The sequence below is a fragment of the Notothenia rossii genome, assembly GCF_949606895.1.
Source record: "Notothenia rossii genome assembly, chromosome: 2".
In the NCBI taxonomy this organism is placed as follows: Eukaryota; Metazoa; Chordata; class Actinopteri; order Perciformes; family Nototheniidae; genus Notothenia; species Notothenia rossii.
Genome location: NC_136904.1, coordinates 35,962,486 through 35,983,353, shown reverse-complemented (window position 1 = coordinate 35,983,353; position 20,868 = coordinate 35,962,486). Strand labels below are relative to the sequence as shown.

General features: G+C 39.5%; 1 protein-coding gene across 11 annotated transcripts in view; it reads left to right on the top strand.

Moving 5' to 3' along the window:
- The window catches only part of cep89 (centrosomal protein 89), a 157,029-nt gene that overhangs the window by 60,179 nt on the left and 75,982 nt on the right, over positions 1-20,868 (top strand). For 10 of the 11 annotated variants that reach the window (XM_079667242.1, XM_079667244.1, XM_079667246.1 and 7 more), the window contains one exon: positions 17,949-18,090. In XM_079667242.1, coding sequence (XP_079523368.1) covers positions 17,949-18,090 — 142 coding nt within the window. Of the gene's footprint in view, positions 1-9,461; positions 10,561-17,948; positions 18,091-20,868 lie in introns of those variants that run through there. The other variant, XM_079667241.1, reaches the window with a different exon arrangement.

Genomic DNA, 20,868 nt, shown 5'->3' with positions numbered 1-20,868 from the left:
ATCCTCTCGGTCTTCTATCACATCTGCTAAAATAATGTTGGACTGTCGAAATGCAGAATTGTTAGCACGAGCTGCTAAGCTGACTCAGAAGCAAGCACTGGAAAAGGATGAAGCTCGTTTGAAGGCAAGAAAGGAATAGCTGGAACTTGCGTCTTCTTCACACAGATATTGCAGCAAACACTGCAAAATTAAGTGTAATCAAAGGAATGTAGGATTCTCATGCAGGCATGTACCAAGCAGGAGACAGAATGAATGAATATTGGGATAACTTCATTTGAATGCTGACAAGCATAAAACAAACATCAATAAAACTGCAAATGCCGTTAATAGTGAAACACAATTCATACCACAACGTCCCGAAAGTTCAACCTCATCCAGCACGTCTTCTAGCACGGGAAAGGGCAATATGAATAACTTAATAAGCATCATGGAAAAACAGACCATAATAACAGAAGCAATGGTAAAGCAACAGAAACTTTCTTCATTATCCCCGCTCAACATTCCTACCTTCAGCGGAAACCCTTTGGATTATCGGTCCTTCATAAGAGCATTTGAGCATGGTATTGAAAAGAAAATATATCAGTAAGGACAGGCTTTACTTTTTAGAGCAATGCACTATTGGCCAACCAAGAGAGCTTGTGCGCAGTTGCCAATATACAGTATACAATCTGACAAAGGGTACACGGAAGCAAAAAGGTTGTTGAAGCATCATTATGGAGATGAATATCTTATCGCGACATCGACAAGGCTCTTAATTGGCCATCTATTAAATCTGAGGATCCACAAGCTTTAAAAAGCTTTGCTGTGTTTCTTAATGGATGTCTCAATACAATGGATAGTGTGGAATACATGGAGGAAATGGATCACCCAATCAACATGCGAGCTGTTCTTTCTAAACTCCCATATAAACTGAGAGAAAACTGGAGGGCTAAAGCTTGCGATATACAAGATAGAAACAACAGTAGAGTTAAATTGAAAGATCTAGTGAAGTTTGTCAACCATCATTCATCTCATCCAGTGTTCGGAAACTTAAAGGAAATTCCAAATACATCAGCAAAAACAAGCTACACATTCGTTCCTGCCACTCCCAGCACAAGGTTCAAACAGAGATCTCCAGAGTTTTATAAAAGTGGTTTCGCCACTAGTGTATCCCCAATACTTCGGAAAGAAAGCAATAACCGACACAGTGACACATCCCAATCAAACTGATGCATCTACTGTAAAGGAGAACATAATCTTTCTGCTTGCAATCAGATTCTCAAAAACACCCACAAAGAGATGTAGGAATTCCTCAGAGGCAGAGGACTTTGCTTTGGATGTTTGGAAAAGGGCCACATGAGTAAAGGATGCAAACGAAGACATACCTGTAAATAGTGCAATCTAACACACCCCACTCTTTTGCATTTCAGTAATATAGAGTCGAGCAAAGGAAAGGTAAAGACTGTTGCAAATGCTTTAGTGGATATGGATAAAGATGGTTCACGGGAGGAGGATATTGGGGCCGGTGAGCCTGAAGGCACCCTGGCTATCGTTCCTGTGAAGGTGAAAACAAAAAAGGGTAATACCATCATAACAACATACGCCTTTCTGGAACCAGGTAGTACGGCTACCTTTTGCACAGTCCATTCTACAGCAGCTTCAAGTGACTGGACGCAACACGGAGATACTCCTACGAACAACGAGTCAGCTAAAACATCTGTTGCATGTTACCTTGAAATATGTGGTCTTGAAAGTAACCAGTATGTAGCACTTCCACCTGTTTATTCCCAAAACAAAATACCAGTATGAAAGGCAAATATTCCCTCTCAGGAGGACGTGGAACAATGGGAATACCTGAAAAAGGTCAATATACCACAAATTGATGCAGAGGTTGGCTTGCTAATTGGGTGTAACGCGCCAAAAGCTCTAGAGCCATGCAAAGTCATAAACAGCCAAGGGAATGGCCCGTACGCCGTTAAGACCATTTTAGGTTGGACAATAAATGGACCTCTAGGAAGGATTAAGCCAGTCGTTACAGCAAACAGAATTTCTGTTGTAGAAATCGAGGAATCTTTTCTTTTTTTTTTTTTTCTTTGTCTTTTCTTTTTCTTTTTGTATTGTCTATATCAGTGGTTCCCAACCTGGGGGGCACGCCCCATTTACATATCATTCATTGTTCGTACGGTCATTGAAAACCTGGAAAAGTCATGGAAATTCAAAATGCAAATTCCAGGCCCTGGAAAAGTTATGGAAAACAATATTTTTCCCAAAGTTTTGGAAAAGTCATGGAAATGTAACTAAAGTTGCGTCAAATATAATTTACATTTTATCTAATCGCCGAAATAATCTGCGGTCCGGAGCTGTTATGTGCCATCATGACGCGCATGGTGTTATTTTTTAATATATGAAGCGCGAGCTGTGTGCTCGAGTCTTCCTGCCTGTCGGGCCGGATGAACTCTGCTGCTCCGGGATGAGGGTCAGCTACATTATCTACGGTGCGTTCGTTAACTGTGCTGAGTCACCGTGGTACAGACTGCACAGCTGTTAGAACAGGCCGTTCAGGTGTTCAGGGCAGAGCGTGATGTGAACTGAAACGTTTTTCTGTCTCAATATTATTTAAGGAATCGTTGAGCTAGCTAGCTAGTATACATTGTCACTATCTGCTAACGTTAGCTTTAGCCTTCGTTTTCTAATAGTTTTTTTCATAGGCTATAAACAGAGGTGGTATAAGTATAGATATTGTGCTAGAGTAAAAGTAGAAGTACTCAGATCTTGTACTTTAGTATAAGTACTCAGATCTTGTACTTAATAAAAGTAGAAGTACTCAGATCTTGTGTTTAAGTAAAAGTAGAAGTACTCAGATCTTGTACTTAATAAAAGTAGAAGTACTCAGATCTTGTGTTTGAGTAAAAGTAGAAGTACTCAGATCTTGTACTTTAGTAGAAGTACTCAGATCTTGTACTTAATAAAAGTAGAAGTACTCAGATCTTGTACTTGAGTAAAAGTAGAAGTACCAGAGGAATACTCTATCACAGTAAAAGTCCTGCATTCAAAATGTTCCTCAAGTAAAAGTAGAAAAGTATTATCATCAAAATATAGTTAAAGTAGCGACAGTAAAAGTAATCATTGTGCAGATTTGTCCATTTCAGAATAATATATATGTTTTATAATGATTGATCATTAAAGTGTTCTCAAAGCTGGTAAAGGTGCAGCTAGTTTGAATGAGTTTGTACAGTATACTGCAGGGTAGCTTGTGGATTTACTCCAGGGCTGAAGTCGAATAGTCCATTTAGCTTAGGAACCTTCCTAACGGAGTGAAATGACCCGGAAGTCCCTCAGTGGCAGCCATGATAAGTGCCGTTCGAATTCTCTAAAATGATAGGAAAGGAGGTTTCAAACTTCCTTTATAACCTCCTTTAGCTTAGGAACCACTGGACCTCCCTAACCGAAAGGAGAGGAAAAAATGCTGCCCCACAATGCCTTGCAGCCGCAGCATTTGCCGTCAAACAGACACACAACAGTCGGCCGTTCACGGAAACAAACGATTATGACAGAGAAGTTATATCATGAAAGTTACGGTGCTTATTAAGCATTTTAAAACGTATGTGCTAACTTGCCAAAGTGCTTTGTTTTGAACGTTCATCAGTACTATAATCAAAAAGATAAATATCAACATTAGTTTTGACTGAAATTGTCAAATAAAGTCAACATTTCACTGAGCTGTGTGGGGTTTGTTCAACTTTTAAAATATGTTTGAATGGTGATATACACAGTGATAGATGTTTAGGACTAACGTTTATAATAAATAAATTTGAATTTATTTTAAGATATTTTCATACAATCATACGTATTGGGATCATTTGTATTAATGTGGACCGGAGGGAGAGGTTGACGAGCATAAGTTTCACTTTACTTTTTTATTTCAATTCCAACTTTGGTCATGAAGAATATGTTTCTCTGTTGTCCACGTTCATAAAGCATAAAACAACAGCATCAGAGCATGGTGCAGAGTCTCTAGATGAGTTTACAGTAGTCCCTCGTTCTTAATAAACATCCATGTAGTCCGTTGTATAGAACACTGTAGTTTCATTAGTTTCCCCACAGCAGCAATGAGGTCCGCTGGCGCATCATAAACACGTCGGATAGTGAAAGTGCATTTGGATTCTCTAAAGTACCGCAGTCTCTTCTCCTAAGTCCTTTTGAATTCTCCTATCCACTATCCCTTAACCCCGTGACGTTTCACTCAGAGGTCAAGGAATAGGAGATAGGGTTAGAACTTAGGAGCTGATTTTTAAACTATCCGACCGCAACCCAGGTAGAACTAAAGTCTGATTTAACACTTGATTATATTTCACATCATTCATCCACATCTGTGAAGTAATTAAAGGTATTAAATACATGTAGTGGAGTAGAAGTAGACCTTTTACGTCTGAATTGTAGAGGAGTAGAAGTACAAAGTAGCAAAACATTGAAATATTTAAATAAAGTACAAGTATCTCAAAATTGTACCCACGTATAGTACTTGTTGAGTTTATGAACTTAGTTAGTTTACACCAGTTGCTATACAGATAAAAAGACTAAGCCTTGCACAGAGGCATGAAAATACATTTTCAAAATGCTCAACAGTGCTGCCTTTACAAAATTATAAACTGACTGCTACACAATTAAAATAAATGCTTTCATATATTTCTATTAGATGTGACTCTTTGGCGTTTCTGTTATTATTAACACTGCTGCTTTAGTTCTTCTGACTTCTAAAATCCTCTGTTATTCCTCATTTTAAAGCCGATATTCCGTGGGTTCGGGGGGGTCGGATCCTTGTCACCTTTTTCATAAAGTACCTGATGAGTTTGCATCCCTGACTACATAACAGTTGCTTTAAGCGTGTAGAAGCTAGTAAGCCTACTATTTGATTTGTTTTAGATAGGCACAACATGTTTCATATGCAGACCTTATTTTCCTGTTCCATGTTAAAATAAACAATTTTCAGTGGTCATTTCTTTTTGGTCATGGAAAATTAGGTAAAGTTAATTGAGAAGTCATGGAAAAGTCATTGAAAATCATTGATGAAAAAGTGTATGAACCCTGATAATTGTAAGGCAATACATGATTGTCACTAAAAGCCTTGTATCTACATTACAATAAAATATAAAAAATAATTGATTAATTAATTTTAATAAAAATTCAAGTTAGTATTAAAGGCATAAAAAGAAAGAAATGTATAATTCTTTCTATAGAAATGTTTCTTCTGCCCGTAAAGTTTCCAAACCAGGCTTTTCTGGATAAGCGCATTTTTAAAACATAGTCATTGTCCATGCCGGTTTAAATTGGATTATTTGTCAAAGTTGCTCCGATCAGATCGGTCTCCTCCATTTTGTAGATTATTTACGACTTTTGAATCCACATAAACACATCGGCAAAATCCGGCTTACTTTGAGCATGTGTTTTAAACAGTTTAATCCCTTTTGTGAATTGTTTCCACTTCCATTGTTTTCCATCCTTTCATTTCTTCATACAGCGGGAATCCAAATTAATGAATCCTGAGTCCAATAACCATCAAAGTCACTCCAATAGTGCTCCTTAATTACGCTTTCATCCTCCTTTAACAAAATACTTCACATTCATCCAGTTTGTGACAGTAGATGTAGCATTTTTGAGACTTTGAAACTTTAATTACCGCTGTTGCGCCCCCCCCCCCCCCCCCCCCCCCACACACACACACAAGGGGGGGTGGGGGGCCGCAACTTCCAACAGGAGTCATTTGGGGGGACTCTTGGGGTTGAGAAAAAGGTTAGGAACCCCTGGTCTATATTGTCTATATAATTTGTATCTGTATAAGTCCCTTTTGTGAGGACAAAACAATAAAAAGTTGGTCACAAAAAAGAAATCGAGGAATTGTTGAAGCAGCAAGTTCATGGAAAGTGTCTCGCATTAAAGGAAGAAGGACTTGATTTTCCCAATAATAGACGTGTTGCTGAACAAAGAGCTTTGAACCAAAAAACTAAATTCCAACAAAACAGCAAATTCTACAAGGAGGACAAAGAGTTCATGGCGGACGTTGTTGATAAAGGTTTTGCCATAAGAATGACACCTGAACAAAAAGACAAGGCAAATCAAAGCAAAAGGAAGCGGTATATTCCACACCACGGCATGTACCATCCAAAAAGGCGTAAACTGAGGGTGGTTTTTGATTGTGGTACAACTTACCAGGGCACATCACTGAATGCACGTCTTCTCCAAGGCCCAGATTTAACCAACAGTCTTACTGGGGACATTGTCCTTATCATCGACGAAAATGTTCCAAGAAATTCCTGGCTCATGGGACGAATAACGCAATTCTTGCCAGTTATGTTCGACAAGTGGAAGTACAAACAAAAACCAGCACACTCTGTCGACCCATCATGCAGCTGATACTGCTTGTCGAGTCCCAAAACGAGCTCTAGCCCCCTTCCCCTCTTGCACCACACAAGTACATTTACACACACAGTACGGACTCATAGTCCAGCAGATATGTGAAAGAATTGTGCTTTTGATGATAAAAGCATGACATTTGGCACACTGTTAGAGCATGCCCTAAGGAAGATTTTTGGCTATAGGGCCATCGCAAATTTGTCCAATGGCGCCAATGGCGGCCATTTGTTACTTTACCAGTAGTTTAGGATCTAGACCACCTAGGATCTTGATTCTGGTGGCTAATCCTACATTTTCAAGGATGGGGAATGCATTGGTACTATTTACAACATGCTAGAATGTAGCTAACTATATGTATCTGGTATTCAGGGAACAAAATACACAGTAAACCATTAACATATTTATTATGGTGAAGTCATACATGTTACATAATATATATGAAATATTACAGGTTTTCAACTAAATGCAGACTTAGTTCTGAAAACAAAGTCCACCACAGTGGCAAAGGGCAGTGTACTGAATTGCTACCTTGACACATTCAGGAGTAGTTCACGACAGGCCTGGGTCGATTGGGCTGCTGTGATTGCCAGTAGGCTACTACCACATCCGTGTCAATTGTGCGTATTGACACCTTGCTATACCCTTCCTTCACAGCATCTCCTAGGTGCAGTAGGATGCGGGTATGAGCCTCCTCATGTGTGCATGTTGCAAGTACTGATTATTTGTTTGCCAGTGTTGAGGGCTGTCACACTGGTTGCCAGGAAGAAGAACAGTTCAGCCTTCTTGTCTTCAATGCGCAGAAACTCTGGCCAGTTTCCAGGAATGACACTGGATGGCTCAACGCGTCTATGAACTCCCTTCCCTCGCTTGCTGCGTGTTTCAGCCTTCAGACTTTCGGGGAAATATTCATCCCACATGACATCAATTCTGCAGACATGCTCCAGCTGAGACAGGATGTATGGTGAGAATGCTTTCTGCGCATAATAAAAAAACTTCTTAGCAGCATCAGGTCGTAGCATGTTCACAAGAGTAGCCCCATCAAGGATGAGGCATTAACTGTGTGGTGGGATGCATTGTCTTGTAAAGAAATCAGTTCCTCCAAACAGCCCACCAAGTCTGACTTGGTACCAGTTCTGAGTTTGCCCATTTGTGACAATGATGATGGACATGCCTGGTTTTCAAGTTTATTATATTTCACGTAATTAATCCCCAAAAACTCATCTAGACTTCCATCACGTATCTCAGATACAATGTACAGCCTAGAGAACAGAGAACAGTCATTCTTCAGAGATGAGAGCTGTTGTTGGGACATGGACTTATCTTGGACTGGAGGCTGGCTGAATAGAGGGAGGTTTTTACTTTTAATGGGATCTTTGATGGGCTTTTTCTGTTCGACCAGGCGCTCACTGACATACAGTGGAGGAAATAAGTATTTGATCCCTTGCAGATGTTGTAAGTTTGCCCACTTACAAATAAATGAACAGTCTATAATTGTAATGGTAGGTTTAATTTATCAGTGAGAGTAAGAATATCAAAAAGAAAATCCAGAAATGTACATTATATAAAATATACAATTTGATATGCATTAAATTGTGGGAAATAAGTATTTGATCCCTTTGCAAAACATGTGTTAGTACTTGGTGGAGAAACCCTTGTTGGACAGCACAGAGGTCAGACACTTCTTGTAGTTGGTCTCCAGGTTTGTGCACATCTCAGGAAGGATTTTGGTCCACTCCTCTCTGAAGATCCTCTCCAAATCCTTAAGGTGTTGAGGCTGATTCTTGGCATCTCAAAACTTCAGCTCCCTCCACAGATTTTCTATGGGATTAAGGTCTGGAGACTGGCTAGGCCCATCCATCACCTAAATGTGCTTCTTCTTTAGCAGCTCCTGTGTTGCCTTGGCCGTATGTTCAGGTGTATTGTCCTGCTGGAAGACCCATCCATGACCCTTTTCAGTGTCCTGGCTGAGGGAAGGAGGCTATTGGCCAAGATGTTACAGTACATGGCCCCGTCGATCCTCTCCTCGATGCAGGGAAGTCGTCCTGTCCCCTTAGCAGAGAAACACCCCAAAATTATAATGTTTCCACCTCCATTTTGGTGTCATCTGACCACATCACCTTCTACCAAGCCTTCTCTTAATCATTCAGATATTCATTGTCAAATTTCAGAAGGGCCTTTCATGTTCTTCTTGAGCAGGGGACCTTGCGGGCGCTGCAGGGTTTGATCCATTATGGTGTAGTGTGTTACCAATAGTTTTCTTGGGTCTGTGGTCCCAGCTGCCTTGAGATCATTAACAAGTTCCTCCATTCTAGTTCTTGGCTGATACCTCACCTTTCTCATGATCATCAATACCCCAAGGGGCGAGATCTTGTGTGGATTCCAAGACCGAGGGTGATTGATTGTTGATTAATGTTTTTAGCCAACCCCCAGCCAAGTGCAGGTCTACAATCTTGTCCCTGAGGTCCTTAAACAGCTCTTTGGTCTTGCCCATGGTGGGGAGGTTGGAATCTGATTGATTGATTCTGTGGACTGGTGTCTTTTATACAGGTAACAAGTTGATATGAGGGGTACTTTCCTAAAGGAAATGGACTTATGTAACCGGTCTGTGGGAGCCAGAATCCTTGTTTTTTGCAAGGGGATCAAATACTTATATCCCACAGTTAAATGCAAATAATTGTTTATCTTTTATATAATTTCATTTTCTGGTTTTTCTTTTTGATATTCTTACTCTCACTGTTAAAATAAACCTACCATTAAAACAATAGGCTGTTCATTTCTTTGTAAGTGGGTGAATTTACAAAATCAGCAAGGGATAAAATACTTATTTCCTCCACTGTAGGTGTCATACCCTTCCTGTCCGAGTTTCTCAATCTGGTTCAGAGTGTCAATGACTGCTGCATCTGCAAGGTCTCTAGTATCCAGTACAAGAAGATATTCACTGCTTATTTCACAGAATGGATTGCCCATGTCTTATGTAGCACCAATTAGTGCTTTAACATCTTGTGCAAATGCCATTTGTGCATGTTTAGTCTGCTCATGGTGCAGGGTGTCAGTCTTCTTTCTCTTCTCAGTGGAGGCCTTAAACTCCCCAACCACACATGCCATCTCGGGGCCAGACACCATCCAGCATCGCAGAGCTGCAGGGTTCTCTGTCAGGCCTACAGCACCACCATCACCTTTCACAGAGGCATTGTTCTGCTTGTGGGCCTGGTCAATGTCAATAGCAGAGAAGCTGCGTGTCGTCTTCTTCACAGCAAAGTATCCTTTCAGAAACTGTTGATGGACATCAGGATGGTTATCTTTTAGCACAATCATGTCACGTAAGTGGACTGGTATCCATCCGGCATATTGGGTGTGTCCCAGGGAAAGGACCCTTCAGCTCACCCTTGAAAAAGAGATCAATGATCTGAATGGGATTCACCTGCATAAATAAAGGTTTGAAATTAAATGAAATGAACCAAGGCACAATCTTGGTCAAGGCATTTATGTAGAGTAGGAAGTCGGCCTCTCTTATTGATCGCACAATGCACATAGATCATCAACTCTATTTCCAGCTGCAGGATGATAGACCAGAAGTGGAACTGGGAACATGACACTGCTCTTTTCCACCCGCTACCCCTCCAGAAGGTCGCCAAGTACCTTGAGTGCTGCCATCTCAATGTGAAACCCAACAAACATCACAATAAAATGATCTTCACTGTGAGTTGCTGGCCAGCTCCACTGGGTTTGTTTTGCCACAGCGTATAGAGGTTGATCCAGAGTGATCTGACCAGGATTCAGAATCTCTAATGCCTGACTTACCTCATCGATGGAATGACGAATCATGGCCACATATTTGGCCTGGTCGTAGAAGAGGGGAAGTAGAGAAGTGAGCATCGATTCAGCACACAAAGAGAGCTGCCTTCCAAGCTGGTCACTGCTGGGGACAGATGATGTTTGCAGCCCCTGAACTCCCATCCCCAGGTGACTGGGGGTGGAAGAGGAAGGCCACAGGTGGATGGGAAGTTTACTGGACCACATTACCAGGCCTGTTGTGAACTCCTCCGATGTGGATGCAAAAAGGGTTGCAGTGGACAATGCAAATGTGTCAAGGCAGCAATTCAGTGCAGTGCCCTTTGCCACTGTGGTGGACTGTGTTTTCAGAACTAACTCTGCATTTAGTTGAAAACCTTTAATATTTCATATATATTATGTAACATGTATGACTTCACCATATAAATATGTTAAATGTTTACTGTGTATTTTGTTCCCTGAATACCAGATACATATAGTTAGCTACATTCTAGCATGTTGTAAATAGTACCAATGCATTCCCCATCCCAAGTGCAGGTCTACAATCTTGTCCCTGAGGTCCTTAGACAGCTCTTTAGTCTTGCCCATGGTGGAGAGGTTGGAATCTGATTGATTGATTCTGTGGACTGGTGTCTTTTATACAGGTAACAAGTTGATATGAGGGGTACTTTCCTAAAGGAAATGGACTTATGTAACCGGTCTGTGGGAGCCAGAATCCTTGTTTTTTGCCTGAATACTAGATACATATAGTTAGCTACATTCTAGCATGTTGTAAATAGTACCAATGCATCCTTGAAAATGTAGGATTAGCCACCAGAATCAAGATCCTAGGTGGTCTAGATCCTAAACTACTGGTAAAATAACAACCAATGGCAGCCATTTTCAAAATGGCCGCCATTGGCGCCATTGGACAAATTTGCGATGGCCCTACAGATGTAGCGATTCATTTCAGACAGTTTGAAACGCGAGGGCCGTGATTGGTACGTGATCTGCCCTCGCTCAAGGGAAAACCTCCAGCTTGACTTGAGACCGCACCCGTGATAGATAAATGTAATTTTAATGAAGCCAGCTGCAATGGATCATTGATCCACCAGGGGGTGCAGTGGGGTTCCACACTGGAGCTCATGTGAAATAAAGTGAGATACAGTATTTTGGATGTACAGCGGAACTTTGTTAAGATCCATATGTCACGGATATCATACTACTGTGCTAAATAAGAGACATGTAATCATTTACAAAACATCACCATGTTGTTATTTAACAAAATCATTTTGTTATTCGAAAAAAACGAACGGGAGGAAATGCAGCCCGGCTCTCGATTTTTAATCCTAATTTAATCATCATCTTCACCACCATCATTTATGTTTATGTTCGCCGAATTGACATGAAATCACTGACACATATGAATATACTGTATTCAACTTCATTAAAACGTTATTAACGTGCCTAAACTCAGTGTATATTTTAATGGAGCTTCGTCGGTCGATCAGGATCCCAAAGTGTAGCGGAGGGATCCTCATCTGGATGAAGGGTGTTATTTTCCCCATAAGGAACAAGTCGCTGCAAATTATCCCGCTTATTACATGGCCACATTCTCAACAAAGTAACGACATGACTCCCAATATTAATTGAAATGCTTTTATGGATTTAGGAAATGTTTTTATTGATTTAAAAAATAGTTGTATGTATTGATTTAAATTGACATGCATCCGCTAAGAAAAATAGTCCTTTGTTCCTGTTTTTTAACAGTCTGAATGAAACGGCAGCTCTCAGCTGTGTATTTACACAACTAATGGCCCATCAACCACAGCTCTCTCCCCCCCTCCCCCCCTGATCTTTCTTCTCCAGGAGCTAAATTAACAGTAGGTTACTCTGAGTGACCATAGACTGTATGTGACAAGCTTACAGTTAGTGACGTAACAACACCATAAAAGCTGGTGGGTTGAAAGCAATACGGGAGGTAAAAATAACTAGAATAATTGTGATTTATTTATTATGGCTTTTATGTTTTTAGGTATAAAATGTTATGTAATTCAGGCTTATAGTTCACCCTTCTCTAAAAGCCTTCAACAATGACAATATTCATTGTAATTTAATAAATCCTTCCAACACACATTGTAAAAAATAGCCTACTGTAAGTTAAGAAATCATTTCAATATGTACATCTTCTGATGTAACAACAATAACATTATAAATAGTAACATAGCTGAACATGGTATTGCACATTTAGCTTTGAGTGTTACTGACCTGAGATGTTTTTATTACATGAATTAAGGTGACTGAGGCTTTTTAACATACAGGGATGCAAACTCATCAGGTATCAAAAAGGTGACAAGGATCCGAGCCCCCGGCTCCCCCACCCCACGGAATAACAGAGGATTTTAGCAGTCAGAACAACTAAAGCAGCAGTGTTAATAATAACAGAAACACCAAAGAGTCACATCTAATAGAAATATATAAAAGCATTTATTTTAAATTGTGTAGCAGTCAGTTTATAATTTAGCAGCACTGTCGAGCATTTTGAAAATGTATTTTCATGCCTCTGTGCAAGGCTTAGTCTTTCTATCTTTATAGCCACATGGTGTAAAGTAAATAAGTTCATAAACTCAACAAGTTTGGGCACAATTTTGAGATACTTGTACTTTATTTAAGTATTTCAATGTTTTGCTACTTTTTTCTTCTACTCCACTACAGTTCAGAGGTACATGGCGTACTTTTCCTCCACTCCATGTATGTAATACCTTTAGTTACTTTACAGATGTGGATGAATGATGTGAAATATAATCAAGTGTTAATTCAGACTTTAGTTCCACCTGGAGTAAATCCACAAGCTACCCTGCAGTATACAAAGTCATACAAACTAGCTGCACCTTTACCAGCTTTGAGAACACTTTCATGATCAATCATTATAAAACATATCATATCTATTATTCTGAAATGGACCAATCTGCACAATGACTACTTTTACGGTCGCTACTTTCACTATATTTTGATGATAATACTTTTCTACTTTTACTTGAGGAACATTTTGAATGCAGGACTTTTACTGTAACAGAGTATTCCTACACTCTGGGACTATTACTTTTACTCAAGTACAAGATATGTGTACTTCTACTTTTACTCAAGTACAAGACCTGAGTACTTCTACTTTTACTCTAGTACAAGATCTGTGTGCTTCTACTTTTACTCAAGTACAAGTTTTGAGTACTTCTACTTTTACTCTAGTACAAGATCTGTGTGCTTCTACTTTTACTCAAGTACAAGATCTGAGTACTTCTACTTTTACTCAAGTACAAGACCTGAGTACTTCTACTTTTACTCAATTACAAGATCTGAGTACTTCTACTTTTACTCAAGTACAATATATATATACTTATACCACCTCTGTTTATAGCCTATGAAAAAAACTATTAGAAATAGAAGGCTAAAGCTAACGTTAGCAGATAGTGACAATGTATGCTAGCTAGCTAGCTCAACGATTCTTTAAATAATATTGCCACAGAAAAACCTTTCAGTTCACATCACGCTCTGCCGCTCCGACAGGGAGCTCTGCTCTGAACACCTGAACGGCCCGTTCTAACAGCTGTTCACCAGCGGTCCAGTCTGTGCCACAGTGACTCCGGACGCACAGTTAATATTAACGAACGCACCCGTAGGTAATGTAGCTGCTGAAGCTAGACCATCATCTCGGAGCAGCAGAGCCTTATTATACATCCATGAGCAGAGCCGACAGGCAGGAAGACTCGAGCACACAGCTCGTACTTCATTATAATATATAAAAAAAGAACACCATGCGTGTCATGATGGCACATAACAGCTCACGGCCGCAGATTACTCCGGGTCCCAACCCCCTCCATACCCCCAAAATATTTTTATTGCAGATCTACATGAATCACACAAACAACTTATTTTGGATTCAAAACGGCGAATTTCGCCGAAAGGTGACAAGTTTGCATCACTGAACATAGACAGAGCACAACTGAAACATAACATCTGAGATGTAACAACATAATACACTTTTCGGGGATGCTTGGGATGTGAGGAGTGAGGGACACGGCTTAGAACGGGTGTGTCGCCTGGCAGGACAGGAGAGTGTGTGCACCAGTCTGCCTTGATCTATGAATTCATGTTCGTGACACTCACTGCTGCCCACAGCTGTTTTATAGAAGGAAATTCCTTCACTTCATGAAAGTGTTTTAACCACACACACCTCTACACACACATGACGGGTGTTATTTTCCCCATAAGGAACAAGTCGCTGCAAATTATCCCGCTTATTACACGGCCACATTCTCAACAAAGTAACGACATGACTCCCAATATTAATTTAAATGCTTTTATGGATTTAGAAAATGTTTTTATTGATTTAAAAAATAGTTGTATGTATTGATTTAAAAAATAGTTGTATTGATTTAAATTGACATGCATCCGCTAAGAAAAATAGTCCAATGTTACCGTTTTTTAAACAGTCTGAATGAAACGGCAGCTCTCAGCTGTGTATTTACACAACTAATGGCCCATCAACCACAGCTCTCTCCCCCCCCTCCCCCCTTGATCTTTCTTCTCCAGCAGCTAAATTAACGGTAGGTTACTCTGAGTGACAAGCTTACAGTTAGACACAACACTGTCATTGCAAGTGACCCTCAGTTAGTTGACTTTTATGTTCAACTGCTAAATTCGTTACTGATAAAAAAGGGCTTCTACTGTACCTAATTACCTTAACACTAGAACCGCCAGAGGTTTTTGTATAGGCCTACCTAAAACTTTCAAATCCCGCTATTAGAATGCAATTTTTAACAACATAGGGTGCTACATAACACACTTTCAGGAAAAGTCACGGACTGGGAGACTTTAATATTTTATTGAAAAAAAGTTACATTGCACACACACAACACACATCACACAAATTGACCCGATTGGCGGTTCTAGTATTAAATAAACTCACTAATTAATTAAACCAGTTCAATACGCATTATTCTTATCATTCTTTATGAGCGCAGAAATAGTCTTAAAATCAGATCTGTTTTTTAAATGAAATGTGACGGCAGGCAGTTTGCTCTGATCACCTATGATAAATGCGCCGCACCTAATCGCTGGCCATTCAGCCACAGACGCTGTTCGAAATGGGGGGGAGCCAGGGGGAGCTTGGCTCCCCCGAAGAGGGAGGGAGCTCCCTTGATGGCTGACTTTGAGATAAATAGGGGGAGCCCAAAACAATCGTGCATATTTGTGTCACACAGATTAGAAATGTTGAGTTTCTGTAAATAACAGTTCTTGAAATAAATAATAGTTATTGTTCATTACAGTTTCTGAATATTTGTTTTATGTTTGTGAATATGTCTGGGTGTTGCCATCTGTACGTGGCGGCGCTGCATTCTTACTTACGTTGCTTTAGTTATCGCGGTGATGCCGGCGCGGTATTTGAAATGTTCATATTGATATATTTTTTACTCTGGCTTTGTAATAAAAAAATATGGCAAAACGAAAACAGCCAAGCGTCACAGCTTTTGGATTCACAAGCAAAGAAGCGAAGGAGTCTAAAAATGACAACGTGAACGGAAAACAACTTTTAATTGGCCGGCTGTAAGCGGCGTTAGGGTCGAGCTTGACAGCTCCACACCGAGGGAGAGGCCTGCCGATGCGGAGCCTGAAGAGGCTTCAACAACGGCCACATCCGCCGGCATAGTGACACCGTCTGTATTAGTAGAAGTGTGTTTTTATAGCAATTGATCGCATCCACGCTGCTGCACCAGTCAACAGAGCGTGCGTGTGACATATTTAGTAGCAGGATGTGCTCCGAAAAATAGGGTTCCCTGAAAGCAAATGGGTAATTCGAAAACTGACAGAGCTCCCTCTATACAAATCAAACTGTAGACGGTGTGAAAGCACCTATTGTTTTAAATAATGGTCGGAATGTGACCTGTGAGCCTTCTGAATTACCGTGGGACAGCACATTCTAAACTAAAATGTTCAATCAATAAAGTAACATATTATCTTATCTTAATAATATCTTCATATTAATAATAATAATAAATCATACTGTATGTGTCCGAAAGGGAGCAGGAGGAAGCAAACACAAAAATATACTGCATATTAAAGCAAACAATTGTAAAGGTTAAAGTATGAGCATAACAAATAAAGAAGTGTAATGTAAACATTTACATCATAATTATGATTATTTAATATATAAAGACTATATATTATTGAATTACAAGATTAGATATACTTTAGTTGATCTAAGTCTGAAATTCAGTGCTACATCTGTATAGCCCAAAATCTTCCTTAGGGCATGCTCTAACAGTGTGCCAAATTTCATGCTTTTATCATCAAAACCACAATTCTTTCAGATATTTCACATATCTGCTGGACTATCATGTATTAATACACATTAGCCCCACAAAGGGTCAGAAGCCCAGCAGATGGAAACTATATTGCAGTGGACTTTATATGAAATATAGTTATTAACAAACAAATGTTTTGTATTGGCTCTCCATTTTATGTTTTTTAGTAATTGTCATGTGTGATTCCATAACAATTAGGGGCCGGAGTGTAGGAGCCAAAAACGTTTATTTATTATTTTGATTATTTAAATATTTAATGTATGTAATGGAGTATAATTGATTGGTGTCATTTGATCTTGATCCGCAGCCACGGTTGGGCAGAACGGCTGATTGGTGCTGCGATTGCCTCAGCTGGTTAAAAGAGTCCTGCTGATTATACTGTTCTATTTTGGTTGTGAAGCCACACGGTTTTTTGACCGCTGCACTGCGGAGAAGTTACGATTTGTTTATTTAAGTGACGAAACAGTTTCAAGATTGTCTGGTAAGATACCTTCATTTGTGTTTAAAGAAGAGAACGAACAGTGAATAAATGGAAAACGATAACATGGAAATAAATGTACCAAAAACAAACAATATATCTCTGATTGATGTGTGAGCGCGTCGGCCAGGCGCTAAAACCAAAGAACAGAAAAGAGCTTAAGAAAGTGGGAAAGGATTGCTCTTTTAAATATGTCATTATTGTTTTCCATTTTGGAATGGTTGATGCTTCATTATTTTTTCCACTTCTTCTTTCCCATCTTCTTATAAACAATTGACAAAAAATTAACTTGCCGTCCGGTTGTTTATCTTATTTTCCCAGGATATTTAATAAGGCGAATCATTGGGGCAAAAAAAAGCTAACAGGTAACATATTTGTGGCTTTATTTCTTCAGTGACGTTGTGACATCACTATGGAACACTTGTGCTTCTATTGGCTAGCTCAGCGGTCCAACACACTGTACGTGATAGGCAAAGGGGAGGGGACATCTCTAAGCAGTTGACCAATCCCTGAAAATGACTAAAATCCAAAATCCTACCATAGCTCAAATGTTTCTGCAGTACACGATTTATTTTGGTCCAGGATTACATTTGTCCTAAAATGAGTTCTGTTCTCAGGCACCACCCTGTAGACCTGAGCTGATCATCATGTGGAATTTCTCATTCTGAAGTGTGAAACTTGTCTGAAGGTGTTTGATTAACCAACATGTCTGCAGCCCGCTTGGTTCAAGATGGCAGCGTCTCAAGAGATAACCCACCCAACTCTGGATTCTGTCCTGTTTCTTTCCCAAAACCCCTGATGCATTTTCTCTCAATCTCTTCCTTTGTCCTCCTTTTTTCTTTTACCATCTTAATTTCCTCCTCGTTGATATTCTCTCTCCCCATAATTTTCCTTGAAATCTGCTTGATCATTTATCTTCTTCTCTCTCCTATCTCTCCATCATCCAGGAAGGCTGAGAGGAAGATGAGTGCATTGAAGAGACAGAAGGAAGAGTGTGTGGTGAAAGAGGAAAGGACTCGGCATTACATGGGAGCTATCATTTCTGTGGCCGAGCACATTTCCCAGGAGAGAGACCAACTCATAAAGATGGTACTGCTGATATTATTTATACTGTATTACTAGTTCTTCTATATCACATGGTACATATATGGTAGCATATAGCATAACATGTCAACTACAACTGACACCCTATTGAGTGGAGCAGTGATGACGTTTTTTGGTAGCAATATCATTTTTCCATTGGATTTTGGAAAATTGCAAGACAGAAACATTTATGATACAAAAAGACACATTATTATTTTGTAGGCGTAGTAACCAGAATAAGTAGCTAATGTTAGGCTATAACAAACTACCTCATTGTCACATCATTTCATCTCACCACCGCTAAGCTCAAGGCGGCTAATGTTTCGTGTGATCAGAATCAGAGGGGGAAGTGTACATTGTTACAGCAAAAGATAGACAAAAATAAAACACTATTACAGTAGATAAAAGACATGAACAAAATATATCAAATTAAAAAAAGTTATTCCAATTTACAAGTTACATTCGTGAAACTTGTAAATTGATGCTTACTAGTCTTATATAGTCACTTGTTAGCATCTTTGAGTCAAAAGCCAAAGCCGATGGTGCTTTCACGTACGGGTGCAGGAATGAGTCCTGAAACCTGGAAATGAGTTAGCATTTACACAGTTCCTTCGTCTCAAAGTCAACCATTTTTTTGAACATGTTTTTTGTTAAATGCCTAAAATATAGTCAGTGGTTAACAAAAGCTTACAGGATTTTCTCGTTTTGTTCTACGAAATCGGTAACTACCCCACTGGTGAATGTACGAAGCTGTATCATAAAAACGGTTGATGCTAACAAGTGACTAAATGAGACTAATAGACGTCATCAGACTGATCACAGGTTGCCTTTAGCTTAGCGGTGGGAACATGAAGTCATGCAGCCGTGAAGCAGTTCCATCATAGCCTAACGTCTGCTATTTGTTTCTAGCTATTGCATTTAATCTTCAACTATTATAGAGGTCGTGTTCAAATGTGGTGGTTCTCCTGCTAGTAGATTACATTTGCTTTTGCCAGAGATCTTATTTTGTGCAATAATCCAAAGGAAAATCCCATTTCCTTTTTTGTCGAGGGAGCCCTTGCACTACTATCCGGGTCTGCCTACACATTGGATCCCTTTTTATCTCTCTATAACAGTATGCAAACCATTCTTCCAAATGTGTTATTTCATGAGCTTTAAGTCGTACTGTGGAAACAACATGAACACTCTAAAGAAGATGTGCTGAATTTTTTTGTTCAGATCGTTTAAACAACACTTTGATATCTTCTTCAGAGGTCTCTTGACTTGATGGGGCGTTCAAGTTAATTCTCCCAGTCAGGATAAGCAGCACAAAAGGCCTATCTTGAAATGTTGATAAAAGTAAAATATAAATGTGTATCTGCACTGTGATTCAGATTTTTTCATAATAGGTTCTTTCTTTGACCACTATACACCTTTCCACCTAGTTTCAAGAAATCCTATAAAAAAAATTCCGTAATACAAACAGGTTAAGCCAAATTGAAATATCGAAATAAACATAGTATGGTATGTTGAATATGAGTTGCAACTAAATATTTTTTTTGTATTTTTTAAGTGTCATACTCTACTCTCCTGCTCCTATTTATTGAATACAATTGTTTTGCAAATTAGACATGATTTGCAGTGTTTACTAACCCTTCAGGCTATTGTTAGCTTAGGTAGTTTGCAACAGATGATTCAACTTAAATGCAGGCACCAAATCTCAGGTATGGTTAAAAGGCAATTTACTTGGTTATTTGTTCCAATGTGAAAGCAGGTAGGATTAGAAAAACAACCGCAGGAGAGCTCGCAGTCTCCCAGAACATAAACCGGCATGCAGGAATCTGTCAAACTGACTAACTCCCGATAAAGCTAAAAAATACTGAAGAGCAGCTGAGTAATACAGAGCAGCCGTGCTGCAGCATGTGGCTGATGACAGAGGGCAGATTTTCGTGAACCTTTTGTTCTTTTTGCCAGGAGTTGTTTGTATCATTTTTCACAGCGGTGCAGTTTCCCTGCCACCTGAGGGCCACTCTCCATGTCAGCCATGAAATACAGGGAAGATACTGCAAGTAACCCCAGGCGATGGGATAAGTGTGACTGATTATGTGATGACACTCCTCTGAATTTACTGAGGTGCCTGCAAAATACCTTTTTCATACACTGCAGACATTTTGACTTGTAATTGCACAATCTTTGTAAGCCAGATCCATAATGATGGTGAACTGCATGCTGGCTCACTGCCATGGCTCACCAGGACATTTTGGTGGAACTGAGCCATCGTTTCTATCACCTGTGCTGCTCCTGCTATGACCTCTTAACAGACATAGAGCCAGTTAAATTATTTACTCAGTAAACTAAAAGATTAATAATATTCAACGACAAACTGGGAGCAATGTTAACTAATGATTACTAGTGATAATTAATAGCTTTTTACCATAAACAATCACAGGATGAAGAGTTGAGGCTTTTTGTCAATTTTCGACACATTTAAAATGAACTGCAAACATTCTAAGTCACTTCAGGGTAGTAGTAGAAACATTGATGGGACATTTACACAAGGCATTTAGTTGCATTTACTTCAGCATCAGAATCAGAAACAGGTTTATTGCCAAGTGGTTAACACATTCGAGGAATTTGGCTTGGTGTTTTTGGTGTATACATAAACATACATACAGAAATATAAAACGGCGAGAACATTTTTTGAAGAAAACTAGAATAACATTAAAATTAGGGCCGGGACTCGATTAAAAAAATTAATCTAATTAATTAGAGGCTTTGTAATTAATCAATCGAAATTAATCACAT